The 14,279-nt window shown below is 42.8% G+C and overlaps 1 protein-coding gene across 1 annotated transcript in view; it reads right to left on the reverse strand.

The window, feature by feature from the left end:
* Positions 1-1,013: 1,013 nt before the first annotated feature.
* The window catches only part of ELK3 (ETS transcription factor ELK3), a 45,372-nt gene continuing 32,106 nt past the window's right edge, over positions 1,014-14,279 (reverse strand). The window contains exons 2-5 of the mRNA XM_040344237.1: positions 13,567-13,775; positions 7,239-8,060; positions 4,513-4,635; positions 1,014-1,994 (exon numbers count right to left, since the gene is read on the reverse strand). Of these exons, the coding sequence (XP_040200171.1) occupies positions 1,896-1,994; positions 4,513-4,635; positions 7,239-8,060; positions 13,567-13,773 (1,251 nt within the window). The 5' untranslated portion in view covers positions 13,774-13,775 and the 3' untranslated portion in view covers positions 1,014-1,895. The remainder of the gene's footprint in view (positions 1,995-4,512; positions 4,636-7,238; positions 8,061-13,566; positions 13,776-14,279) is intronic.

Genomic DNA, 14,279 nt, shown 5'->3' on the forward strand with positions numbered 1-14,279 from the left:
CATTTACAAAACATTATGCAAAGAAAAAAAAAAGGCACAGCCGGTTATACTTTACAAAAGCTCAAGTGCATAACATAGATTTGTGGGAAGGAGCTGAGCCTTACATCCTTCATTTATACAATGGATAGACTGAGTTGGGAAAGATGACTGGACAATTCGTAACACTTTGGAAATACTGTATAAATCCTGGAAACCTCAAAATGTTTTATACTACATCAGAGTACTTTAGCTTCTTTGGGGTAGCATAAATGTAATGGTCATTCCATCCAAAACAATTGATGGATGCTCGAAAATCTTAAGTCTTGGGGTCTGCAGGGATGAAATATTTATTATTAAAGTGTCAATAAAAAACAATAATTGTATTTGTCTGTCTTTCTCTCTTTCTGCCTTTTTTAAAGTATTTACTAAACCTGTGAGCAGAAGTTTACCGGCATAAAGTTTTTCTGTATTGATAAATACCTGGTTGATCCTGCCTTTCCTTCTGTCAGTGGCAACAATATAGCAGTTGAAATTCTGGCTGCTATATTGCCACTCTCATTGTACATGCTCTGCCAGCTTCCCTGGTTCCCTATTAACTTTCTTCTCTCCTTTGGAATCCACCCCTCTGACTCTCTTTGTGGGCTTAAGGCACCTCTTGATCGACCTGAGCCTGTCTCTTCCAGCAGCAGCAGCCGCTCATATGATGCCAGTCTTTCCTACAGCTGCAGCAGGTCTGCCTGTCGCCAAAAAATTTCAACCTCATTCTGTATATTTTACCCAAAAATTGTGCACTAGAATTAATTTTGGTGTATTTTTACTGAAGATATAGATTTGATAAAGATCGTATGATATAAAAATTGCAACCATAATCTCTTTATTCTATAGGGTTCCTGCTTTCAGAAACTATGTTTTGGGGCATTTTCGTATGTGTGCACAAAATGATAAACTGTGTAACGGCACCCCAAATGGGACAGGGGTTAAAGCTGGCGAACACGACCCATATGTTGGGGTGCCGTTACAAACTGCTTATTTTATTTTTTAAACCCACACAATTTAACACTAATGTTAACAGTTTAACTTTAACTTTTTTTAAACGTAGTGCTTTGGACACCTTCAGATTAGATGCATTGCTCCCCTGTCCATCTTCTAAATACATTTTGTGTTGCACAGGAATTGATGTCAAACAGCATTATTACAGTGTTCTACCTGACCTAGACCACAGCTTTAATGGTGGTAGAAGGAGGAATGTAGAGCATTCTTACAGATTGATCTTTCTCCTGGGAAGCTGGAGGTAAGAGCCAACAGATCTTTTTAAAGGACTTTTGTAGATCAGCGATTATGATTTATATTTCAACATCCAAGATTGAACAGTAAATCTGAGTTTGGGCAGCAGTGTAGCAAGCAGTCCGTCTGTATTAGGCCTACACAGGGCCAAAGTATGTGTAACACTTGTACATTGGCATACATTGTATATCTCACAATGTACATATACCTACCTTAGGTAAACCTAATGAAAAAGCCTCTGGTTTTGACCATCCAATCATCAGTAGTGTCTATGAATAATTAAGCAATGACTAGTACACCACATCCAGAACATTCTTCGGCCTCAAATACTTTTCTTTTAACAGTCCGTATTTGATCAAATTTTTCCCCCTTAGCCCTACCTTATGAGGTATGTTTTCCTTCATTAAACATATCACAAGCACACCTTTTCCCCAACTACACATAGTCATACAAATATCCCTTGGAGAAAGAATCCAGGGGGGAAAAAGACAATGGTGTCTGCCAGTGCTTCAGTTTGGAGCGGTTTGTGTTGTGATCAGTGTCTTGGTAACTCCAGGCCAGTCCACGTGTAAAAAAACATGTTTCATCACTAAATGAATTAACCAGTCAGTCCATAGGGCACTCAAACTTCATCAGGATCTTTGTGAGTTAGATGATAGCAGCACTGGAGATGATGCTCTGTCCAACCCTGGTAGCTGCATTGGCAGGTGACTGTTCAGCAGGTTTGGAAACTTGAAAGAAAAAAAAAGTTGTCATTATTTGGAAAGTGCCAATGGTCTTGTTACAGGTTTAATATTTAGTGCCTAAAGTGTTTGTTAATCTAAAAAATAAAGCTCCTGTTCCCTTAAAGCAGATTAACCACTTCAGCCCCGGAAGGATTTACCCACTTTCTGACCATGTCATTTTTTGCGATATGGCACTGCGCCGATTTAACTGACAATTGCGCGGTCATGCGACATGCCCAAACAAAATTGATGTCTTTTTTCCCTCCATAAATAGAGATTTCTATTGGTATTTGATCACCTCCGTTTTAAAAAAATTTTGGACTATAAACAAAAAAGTGACAATTTTGAAGAAAACTATTTTTTACTTTTTGCTATAATAAATATCCTAAAAAAAAGTAACTAATGTCTTCATCAGTTTAGGCCAATATGTATTCTTCTACATATTTTTGGCAAAAAAAATCGCAATAAGCGTATATTGATTGGTTTGCGCAAAAGTTATAGCGTCTGCAAAATAGGGGATATATTTTTTTACTAGTAATGGTGGTGATCAATGATTTTTAGTGGGACTGCTACGTTTGGCGGACAGATCGGACGATTTGACACTTTTTTGGGACCATTGATGTACTGCGATCAGAGTTAAAAAAATAGCAACTGATTACTGTATAAATGTCACTGGCAGAAAAGTGGTTAACACTAGGGGGCGATCAAGGGGATAAGTGTTCCCTAGGAAGGTGTTTCTAACTGGGGGGGGGTGTACTGACTGGGAATAGAGAGAGATCGCTGTTCCTGATCACTAGGAACAGCAGATCTTTCTCTACTTCCCTGACAGAATGGGGATTTGTCTGTTTACATTGACAGATCCCCATTCTGTCTTTCTGAGGAAAGATCACAGGTCGCAGGAGGACATCGCGGCTGACGGCCATGCGCATCGCCGCCGCGGATGCGTGCCCCCTATAGCTCTTAAGCAGCGTGCCAACCTGCCGCAGTATAATGACAGCGGCTGGTCGGCAAGTGGCTAAACAGCACAGTGCTTGTGCTGTCTAAAGCCTCGTACACACGATCAGTCCATCCGATGAGAACGGTCTGAAGGACCGTTGTCATCAGTTAACCGATGAAGCTGACTGATGGTCCGTCACGCGTACACACCATAGGTTAAATAACCGATCGTGTCAGAACGCGATGACGTAAAACCCAACGACGAGCTGAAAAAAATTAAGTTCAATGCTTCCAAGCATGCGTCAACTTGATTCTGAGCATGCATGGATTTTTAACCGATGGTCGTGCCTACTAACGATCGTTTTTGACATATCGGTTAGGAATCCATCGGTTAAATTTAAAGCAAGTTGGCTTTTTTTTAACCAATGGTTAAATAACCTATAGGGCCCACACACAATCGGTTTTGACCGATGAAAACGGTCCATCAGACCGTTGTCCTCTGTTTAACCTATCGTGTATACGAGGCCTAATCTGCCCCTCTCTAAACTGTAGGAAACCTGGCTGATCCTGCCACTTCTTGTGTCCCCCTCTCTGTGCTGACCAAGATAACCAGGGCTGCTGAGCCCTGACCACCGTGGTCAGCGTAAGTTCCTCTGTCATCCGCAGCTCTCTTCTCTCCTCCTCCCTGCCTGTCAGCTCCGTGTCTTTGTCTCCAACCCCCACGGCTGTTATTATCAGAAACTCAGAAAAAATATTAGATTTTCTCATATAGGTAGATTCACATAGAATGGCCTATTATTAGGACGGCCTAGCCTAGTCTTTTTAGGCTACACCGCCTTAAATTATTTAGGTTAAAAGTGATTCTCAAACCACTTACCTTCAAATTTAAGGCGGCGTAGCCTAAAACGAGCGGGCGTAAGCGCGCCTAATTCAAATGACTGGGAGGGGGGCGTGTATTATTGAAATGAGGCTTGACCTCACGTTTTTTGACGTTTTTGCGTACTGCGCATGTGCCGGGCGACTACATTTCCCAGGGCGCATTGCGGCTAAGTTCGCTAAAAATTCGAACCTCGCGGCGGGAACGGCGGCCATACTTAACAATAGTTAGTCCACTAGAGCATAGCTCTAAATTTAGGCGGCCTATCCCTTACCAAAATGACGTAACTCGACGGTGTAGGCCCGGCGTACGCTCGTAAATCGTCGGGAATCGGCGTATCCCCTCATTTACATAATCTAGGCCGGCCGCAATGGCAGCGCCATCTAGCGGGCAAAAGAAACATTGCAGCCTAAGATAGAATGGCACAAGCCAGCCTATCTTAGGTATGTTTAAGTGTATCTGTTTGAGAATACACTTAAACATAGGCCGGCTTAGATTCAGAGTTAGGCCGGCTTATCTGTAGATAAGCCGGCCTAACTCTTTGTGAATCTACCTAATAGTGCGGGGAGGAATGGGAAGACAGGGGATATCGAATATATAGCGCTACACAACTTTTTAGCATTATAAAAGTACTTCAAAAAGATTAAAAAAAAAAAAAAATGATATTGTGGTTGTAACTAGGACTAGGTTCTACATTTTTCATCTATTCACCTGGAACAATGTGTTGGGTCCTTGCAGCCTGGCAGGACTTAATGGAGCTACAGGACTAAGACTGCTCCAGAAGTGGATGCTTGATAGAAGAGGACTTGGGGTCAACAGTAATCCATTGGGTGTCTGCAAATAAATAATAAAAAAAAAAGTTTAAAGAAGATATACAAATAAGATTTTTACTTGCTACAACAAACTTGACCAATAAAAGGCAAAATTTAAAATAAGACACAAAAAAACACTTTTTTTTGGCTAGGTGTATGACAGTTTATTGTGGCTGCAGCCACCCCAAAAGTAATTGAAGGTAATTTCCCTTATCCGTAAATATTTTCAGTCTATAAATACTAAATACTAAATGACCACAACACTCCTACCATTCTCTGTATGATAAATATGCTGCAGAGGTCGGGCCCTTTGTGTTCTTTCTAGTACTTTACTATGCAGACAATTATATATCAGCTTCAGAACAGTTTGAATTCTACAAACTGAAGTGACCCAGTATTAAATCCCTTAATGTGTGTTTTTGGGGGCCCATGTACACTATATTACCAAAAGTATTGGGACGTCTGTCTTTACATGCACACAAACTTTAATGGCATCCCAGTCTTGGACCATGGGGTTCAATATTCAGTTGGCCCACCCTTTGTAGCTATAACAGCTTTAACTTTTCTGGGAAGGCTGTCCACAAGGTTTGTCTGAGAGTCTGTGGGAATGTTTGACCATTCTTCCAGAAGAACATTTGTGAGGTCAGGCACTGATGTGAACAGTGGCGTCACTAGGGTTGGTGTCACCTGGTGCGGTAAAACATGGTGTCACCCCCCCCTCCTCCCATCGTCTAAAGAACTATGTGCAGAGTGCCCCTCACCCCCATATACCCCCTCCTAGCACAATTCCTCTTTCTCCTTCCCTCACCCCCCCCCCCTCTCAGCACAAATCCCCCCCCCCAATATTCCCCCTCTTAAAAATCTTCAGCCCCATATGCCACCTTCCAGTACAAATACCCCCTCTCGGCACATTACTTCCCCTCCATTTCCCCCTACCAGCACAAGTCATCACCCTCATATACCCCCTTTCAGCACAAATCCCCCTTCTCAGTACAAAATGCCCCCCATGTCCCTCGTCCCAGTATAAATCCCCCCCCAAACCCCTCCTTGTACAAATTATTTTACCCCCCCAAATCCCCCCTCTCAGCACAAATCACCCCCTCAGTGTAAATCATCCCCCATCTCCCCCTTCCTGCACAGACCCCCCCTCTCAGCACAAATAATCCCCACATCTCCCCCTCTTTCAGTATTAAACCCCTCTTCTTGCCCAAATTCTCTTATTCCCCCAACCAAGCCACCCTCAGCAGAAGACTTACCGGTTATCAGTTACCGGGTTCTCAGTGATTGATGGCTGACACTTTAGCAGCTCCCATCTGTCCCAGCCGGCTGCCTGCATGTTAGTGTCAGAGCGCCAGGAGATCTCCTTTGAGTGTGTGTCGGCATTTTACCGATATCTCCTGCAAGGTGTCCCCAGGTCTCCAGCGCAGTGATGGCTGAGCCTGATACTTTAGCAGCTCCTATCTGTCCCAGCCAGCCGCATGTCAGCCGTGTCAGGGCGCCAGGAGATCTCCTTCCAAGGTTCCTCCTCCCGTCCCATCAGAAGACACGCCAAAGCAGAGGAGGAACCTGGGAAGGAGATCTCCTGGCGCCCTGACACGGCTGACATGCGGCTGGCTGGGACAGATAGGAGCTGCTAAAGTGTCAGCCATCACTGCACTGGAGACCCGGGGACACCCCGCAGGAGATGTCGGCAAATGCAGACACACACTCAAAGGAGATCTCCCGGCGCTCTGACACTGCTAACATGCAGGCAGCCGGCTGGGACAGATGGGAGCTGCTTAAGTGTCGGCCGTCGCGATCGCTGCGCTGGGGACCCGGGGACACCCCGCAGGAGATGTCGGCAAATGCCGACACACCCTGTTGTAGCCCACTCGCTATCACAGCCGAGACTGAAGCCCCGCTCTTGCCCCTGCAGCCCAGGACCCTGGTGTCACCCCTCTGGCGGGTGTCACCCGGTGCGGTCCGCACCCCCATAGCAACGCCGCTGGATGTGAACGAGAAGGCCTGGCTCGCAGTCTCTGCTGTAATTCATTGCAAAGGTGTTCTATCGGGTTGAGGTCAGGACTCAAACTCGATCATCCATGTCTTTATGGACCTTCGTGCACTGGTCCAAATAGTTTGGTAGAGGGGGGTGGGGATTATGGTGTGGGGTTGTTTTTCAGGGGTTGGGCTTTGGCCCCTTAGTTCCAGTGAAGGGAACTTTTAAGGCGCCAGCATACCAAGACATTTTGGACAATTTCATGCTCCCAACTTTGAGGGAACAGTTTGGGGACGGCCCCTTCCTGTTCTAGGATGACTGCGCACCAGTGCACAAAGCAAGGTCCATAAAGACACGGATGAGCGAGTTTGGGGTGGAGGAACTTGACTGGTCTGTGCAGAGTCCTAAACCTAAACTAGAGCACCTTTGGGATGAATTGGAGCTGAAACTGTGAGCCAGGCCTTTTTTCATCCAACATCAGTGCCAGACCTCACAAACGCACTTCTGGAAGAATGGTTAAACATTCCCAGAGATACACTCCTAAACCTTGTGGACGGCCTTCCCAGAAGAGTTGACGTTGTTGAGAACACTAGTTCATTTCAAGGTATTTTCTCATTTTTTTTATACTGACTAACCCACGTTTTTACCTGAGCAGTAAAGAAAGCTGGTGTCAGAGATCCTGAGGGAAGTGCTGGGCTGTTCAGAGCAATTGAGCCTATATCACTACTGGAGAGCAGAAGAGGTGGAGAGCAGATTTCTAATCCTTTAGGTTTCTTTGCTTTGGGGGGATGATAGGACAGCTTTGTTTTGGATCCTGCTGAGAGATTTAATGGTTCGTTGGTGTCAGGATAATCTAAAAATACACTCCTTTGCTCATTAGAGAAGGATCTATTGGGGGACAAGGATGGGGATCGTGAGGAGCGTGGAGAAGAGGAAACACTAGTTGTATTGGATGATATATAGGAAGTTCCTTTAGCAGACAAAGATGATGCTAAGTAAGCAGAGGCAGCTGCCGATTCTGATGTAGAGGGCAAAGAAATGACAGGTCGAATGATTTCTTTGTCCGTTTTGTTAGTAACAAATCTTATAACAGTCCTGACTTCCTCTACTGGACTCTTGACTTCAGCCTTTTCCTCCTCCTCTTCATCTTCTCCATCGTCTTGTGGCTCATCCTCATCTTGCATGCTTTCGGTTTTGATAACTTTGTACTCTCCCTGATGTTGCAGTGAGTTTATAGTGAAGGAGGAATACAGGCCTGAGTGGATGTACTCGTTGCGACTAGCACTTTTTAATGCAGACAAGGTTTGCTTGTGTCTCTCATGGAGTTCATTCGGGATGTTGCAATCGCTGTCCTGCAGCAATAGACTGTCCCGGCTCATCTCCACAGCATGAGTCTCCATTTTTAGGATTTCTGGAAAGGACACAAACTTGTAGACAAACTTCTGTCCAATGACCTTTTTAATAATGTTCTGAAAAAAATAATACAAATGATTAAATAGGTTGTGGAGTTTTCAGGATAATGTATAAGGCAATGGGATAGATTTACTAAAACTGGTGCACTCAGAATCTGGTGCAGTTATGCATGGTATCCAATCGGCTTCTGACTTCAGCTTGTTCAATTAAAGGGGTTGTAAAGGTTTGTTTTTTATTTTCTAAATCTGTTCCTTTAAGCTAGTGCATTGTTTTTTTCTTTGTTTTCTTTGTCTGAATTTCTCACTTCCTGTTCCTCTTCAGTAAGCTGTTCTAAATGACTTTCCACTGCTCGGATGATGGTGGAAAGCTTACGAGGAGAAACAGGAAGTGAGAAATTCAAACAAAGAAAAAAAAACATTTAGAAGGGAAATGGAAGGAAAAGATAAGTGAACCAACAATGTACTAGCTTAAAGGAACCAAGTTAGAAAATAAAAGATGAACCTTTACAACCCCTTTAAGCTTTGACAATAAAAACTGGAAGCTGATTGGTTTCTATGCAGAGCTACACCAGATTTTGCACACTCCGGAAGACTGAATTTACAGAAGAAATCCTTGCTTTTATCCTCTCAAGATTATCATCGAAAGCAAACCGTATTTAAAATTCTGCATTGTATGTTTCTATGAAAGTCTTTTACATATTTACACATTTATGGCCCATTTATATTGGCTGCAAGTGCCATAACATTAGGATATCCAGTGGCTTGGGCATGGTTGTGCACATAACCCAAGGCACATTTAACCACTTAAGACCCGGACCAAAATGCAGCTAAAGGACCAGGCCAGGTTTTGCGATTCGGCACTGCGTCGCTTTAACAGACAATTGCGCGGTCGTGTGACGTGGCTCCCAAACAAAATTTACGTCCTTTTTTTCCCACAAATAGAGATTTCTTTTGGTGGTATTTGATCACCTCTGCGGGTTTTATTTTTTGCACTATAAACAAAAATAGAGCGACAATTTTGAAAAAAAAATCTATATTTTTTAATTTTTGCTATAATAAATATCCCCCAAAAATATATTAAAAAATATATTTTTTTTCCTCAGTTTAGGCCGATACGTATTCTTCTACCTATTTTTGGTAAAAAAAATTGCAATAAGCGTTTATCGGTTGGTTTGCGCAAAATTTATAGCGTTTACAAAATAGGGGATAGTTTTTTATTGCATTTTTATTAATTTTTTTTTTTTACTACTAATGGTGGCGATCAGCGATTTTTTTTTTTTCGTGACTGCGACATTATGGAGGACACTTCGGACAATTTTGACACTTTTTTGAGATCATTGTCATTTTCACAGCAAAAAATGCATTTAACCACTTGCTTACTGGGCACATATACCCCCCTCCTGCCCAGGTGAAATTTCAGCTTCCGGCACTGCGTCGCTTTAACTGACAATTGCGCGGTTGTGCGACGTGGTTCCCAAACAAAATTGACGTCCTTTTTTCCCCACAAGTAGAGCTTTCTTTTGGTGGTATTTGATCACCTCTGCGGTTTTTATTTTTTGCGCTATAAACAAAAAAGAACGACAATTTTGAAAAAAAAATACAATATTTTTTACTTGTTGCTATAATAAATAGCCCAATTTTTTTAAAAAAACATTTTTTTTCTCAGTTTAGGCCGATACGTATTCTTCTACATTTTTTTGGTCAAAAAAAAAAAATGCAATAAGCGACTGGTTTGTGCAAATGTTATAGCGCCTGAAAAATAGGGGACAGAATTATTATTTTTTATAATTTTTTTTACTAGTAATGGCGGCGAGCTGCGATTTTTATTGGGATTGCGACATTATGGCGGACACATTGGACACTTTTGACACATTTTTGCACCATTCACATTTATACTGCAATCGGTGCTATAAATATGCACTAATTACTGTATAAATGTGACTGGCATTGAAGGGGTTAACACTAGGGGGTGAGGAAGGGGTTAAATGTATTCCCTATATAGTGTTCTAACTGTGGGGGAAGGGGGGGTGACTGGGGAGGTGACCGATCTGTGTCCCTATGTACAAGAGACACAGATCGGTCTCTTCTCTCCCTGACAGGACGCTGTCTCTGTGAGAGCCGGCAATGAGAAATGATCTCATATGTTTACATATGAGATCATCTCTCACTGGCCGCACAGATCGCCTACCAAACGGCCACTCCGATTGGCCGTTCATGGCGATCTGTGATTGGCTGTGTCCAAGGGACACGGCCAATACAGAAGTTCCCCGCTGCGCTCTCGGGAGCGAGGAAAGGGGCGGCCGTAAAAGACGGCGTCCCAGAGAAGTAGAGCCACCCTGCGGCCGTATATAGTCGTACGGCCGTCGGGAAGTGGTTAAAATGCATTGTTTACTGTGGAAATGACAGTTGCAGTTTGGGAGTTAACCACAGGGGGCGCTGAAGGGGTTATGTGTCACCTAATGTGTGTTTACAACTGTAGGGGGGTGTGGCTGTAGGTGTGACGTCATCGATTGTGGATCCCTATAAAAGAGATCACACGATCGATGACACCGCCACAGTGAAGAACGGGGGAAGCCGTGTTTACACACGGCTCGCCCTGTTCTTCAGCTCCGGGGACCGATCGCAGGACTCCCGCGGCGATCGGGTCCGCTGGTCCCAGAGCTTCGGACCAGGTCGCGGGAGCGCGCCCCACGGCTGGGCTTAAAGATCAACGTACATATACGTTGATGTGCCCAGCTGTGCCATTCTGCCGACGTATATGTGCAGGAGGCGGTCCTTAAGTGGTTAAGGTGGTTACTGGTATTTTTGTTTTTTCTAAGGTGGTTATTAAAAAAAAAAATTCTTTTATAGTGTTTATCATTTTTGTTATACCCAAGGCACATTTAAGGTGGTTACTAGTATTTTTGTTTTTTGATTAGGTGGTTACTAGAAGTTTTTTGTTCTTTTTATAGTGTTTATCATTTTGGCTATTTGTCACACATGATGGCCAATACGTTGGCACATGAAAACATCTGGTAAGCATCACTACTGCACAAATATATATTTTTTTACTTACAGCAGTGAGCAAGGAAATTTTCTTTCGTTGTTTTGATTTCATGACAGCCAAGAACAAAATATGGCTACTACTGAAGTCCACACGTCACAATTGTTTTTGAAGTATTTTACTCAAAAAGGCCTCATTCACACAGCCGTAAAAAACGTTTCTGATGCTATTACACGTTTTCCAGGAGAAAAGTTCCTGCGTAATGATCAGTAAAATACTTGCGTATAGCTAGCTATGTTTAAAGGTGAATAAATGTGTACATGATTTTTATGATAATTTCAATCAGTCGAAAATAATATTTTAACATAAAGTATCTCCTATTTTTTTATAGGTTGTCGGTTACATGTTTTCAGTTCAAACTGTAAATAGATTACTGACCCCTATAAAGGAGCAGACTGCTGTACCTTATTGCAATGAGGTTGATGGAGAAAGTGGAACATCTTTTGCTGTGCTCTGTCTCTGCCCAATGTTGGAATTTGTCGGAATTTCCGACAAGAAAAGTTCGATGTGAGCAGACTTTTTCTGTCGGAAATTCCGACAGCAAAAAATTGAGAGCTGGTTCTCAAGTTCTTGTTGGAAAATCCGATCGTCTGTATGCAATTCAGATGCGCAAAAAAAAACACGCATGCTCGGAATCAGGAATCATTGAACTTCATTTTTCTAGGCTCATTGTAGTGTTGTACGTCACCGCGTTCTCGACGGTTGGAATTGTGTGACTGTGTGTATGCAACACAAGTTTGAGCCAACATTCCGTCGGAAAGAAATCCATGGTTTTCTTGTCGGAATTTCCGATCGTGTGTACGTGGCATTAGTTGTATTTTGTGTAGGTTTTGAGTATTTTATTTGATATTACCAAAGCAATCAAAATGTGGATATCAAGTTCTACAGCCTTATGCCTAGTACACAGGGGCCGAATGTTGGGAGACAAAAAGCCAACATTCTGCTCGTGTGTATGTCAGCCAACCCAACAGAAGCTGGCCGAGCATGCTGGAAGACCAGCAGCTGACCGGAGTGTTCTGGCAATGTGGCCTCCCCCCCCTGTCAGAACACAACAGCTCAGCGGCGGAGATCCGACGTTAGTACAGTGGCTTCAACTGGAAACTATTAGGCCGCGTACACACGATTGGTTCGTCTGATAAACGGTCTGATGGACCGTTTTCACCAGACGAACCGATCGTGTGTGGGCCCCATCAGTTTTTTTCCCATCGGTGAAAAAACTTAGAACCTGTTTTAAAATTATCTGATGGTTAATAAACCAATAGAAAAAAACGATCGTCTGTGGGGAAATCCATTGGTTAAAAATCAACACATGCTCAGAATCAAGTCGATGCATGCTCGGAAGCATTGAACTTCATTTTTCTCAGCACGTCGTCGTGTTTTACGTCACTGCGTTCTGACACGATCGTTTTTTTTAACTGATGGTGTGTAGGCAAGACTGATGAAAGTCAGCTTCATCGGATATCTGATGAAAAAATCCATCAGACCGTTTTCATCGGATGAACCGATCGTGTGTACAGGGCATTAGTGTGTACTAGACTTTAGTGTGAAAAAAATCTCATGGAGGATCGAGAAGCCAAACTGATCAGCTGTACATTAACATTTTGTTAATCTATTTTTGAGGTTCTGTAGTTTTTACTACTATTATGATGTGTTTGTTTCTAATTTCCCATACTTAACTAAGAAATAAGGGTGCTTTTATTACTAGTATTTTCCTTTCTCGCTGTGTATGCCTAGACCTGGCTGCAGCTGACATTTGATTGCACAGCCTAATCCATTTATTGCCATGCTTTGTCCCCAGTGCTTTGGCTCGTATATGGAAACCATGTGTTAGACAGATGTTCTAAGGCTATTTCCGTCAGTGCTCTTTTTTCTGGTCTGACCCAACAGTCACTGCAGTGGTTTTCTAGAAAAGGACAACTTCACTGGCACAAGCTGTGGGCAGCACAGTGGTGTAGTGAGAAGCACTTTCGCCTTGCAGCAAAAGGGTCGCTGGTTCGAATCCTGACCACGACACCATCTGCCTGGAGTTTGCATGTTCTCCCTGTGCCTGCGTGGGTTTCCTCCGGGTACTCCGGTTTCCTCCCACACTCCAAAGACATGCTGGTAGGTAAATTGGATCTTGTCCAAATTGGCCCAGTATATATATGTATATCTGTGTGTATGACTGTGTGTCCCAAGCGTGTCACGATCCTATGGGGTAAAATGACCGCACCAGCCAAGCAGACACTGGCTGGAAAAAGCGCCCAGAGGCGATTCAGTTCGCATGAGTAGCGCTATACAAGTCATTCATTCATTCATTCATTCACAAGCTGAACTACAAAAAGGCACATATATCAGTTTTGGTGTCTTAACCACCCTTGAGTTAGTTGTGTGCATTAAGGTAGACTCCATTTGACCCAAATCCAGTTTCCTTCAATGTAGAAAATTAACACGCTTGTATCTATAGAGTATTTTACTTATTTTATGTAGTAAAAATTTTGAGTATTAAGTTGATATGAAGCAGACAGATCAAATGCTTACCTTATCATAGTAATATCGAAGGGCTCGACTCAGCTTGTCATAGTTCATATTAGTTTTATTCTTCCGCAGTCCCCATAGCTTGGCCACTTCCTCTGCTTTGAGCAGCTTGAATTCTCCATCGTTAGATGTCCAGCAGATGAGATGCTCATGTTTCTGATCGAGAAGCAATTGCAACAGAAACTGCCACAGAGTAATTGCACTCTCCATACCTATAAAACCGAAATGGAACTATTACATACAAAGACTACGTCATATTGTCACTGTGGGGCACTTTATTTTTAATGTATTTTTTTTGCAAAGACACTACACAAATATTTATCGCTATACCCCGATCTAAAATGTGACCATCCAATCATAAATATATATATAAAAAAAATAATCAAAATGCCTATAGCCAACATAGGTTTACTTTACAACCCATATCTGATAGGTACGACAATCCTGTCCCAATACAGTTTTTTTTTTTAGCATGTATAATCAAGAATGTTCATGTACTTAATTTTAGCCATGGTTTGGGGTTTTAAAAATATAAGCTGGTTTTAAGCTTAGCTTAGTATAAATGTGGTGTGTAAAAGTGGCATCATTTTCCGGTGGAAAGGTACAACCCTTACATCACACAAGCACTGATCAGAGAGGACAGACAACCATTCCATATGAAATAATGAGGGACCCCTTCACTGAGACTACAGATGAGTACAAAGCCTTTTTATTAA

This window comes from Rana temporaria, chromosome 3 (assembly GCF_905171775.1).
Source record: "Rana temporaria chromosome 3, aRanTem1.1, whole genome shotgun sequence".
Lineage (NCBI taxonomy): Eukaryota > Metazoa > Chordata > Amphibia > Anura > Ranidae > Rana > Rana temporaria.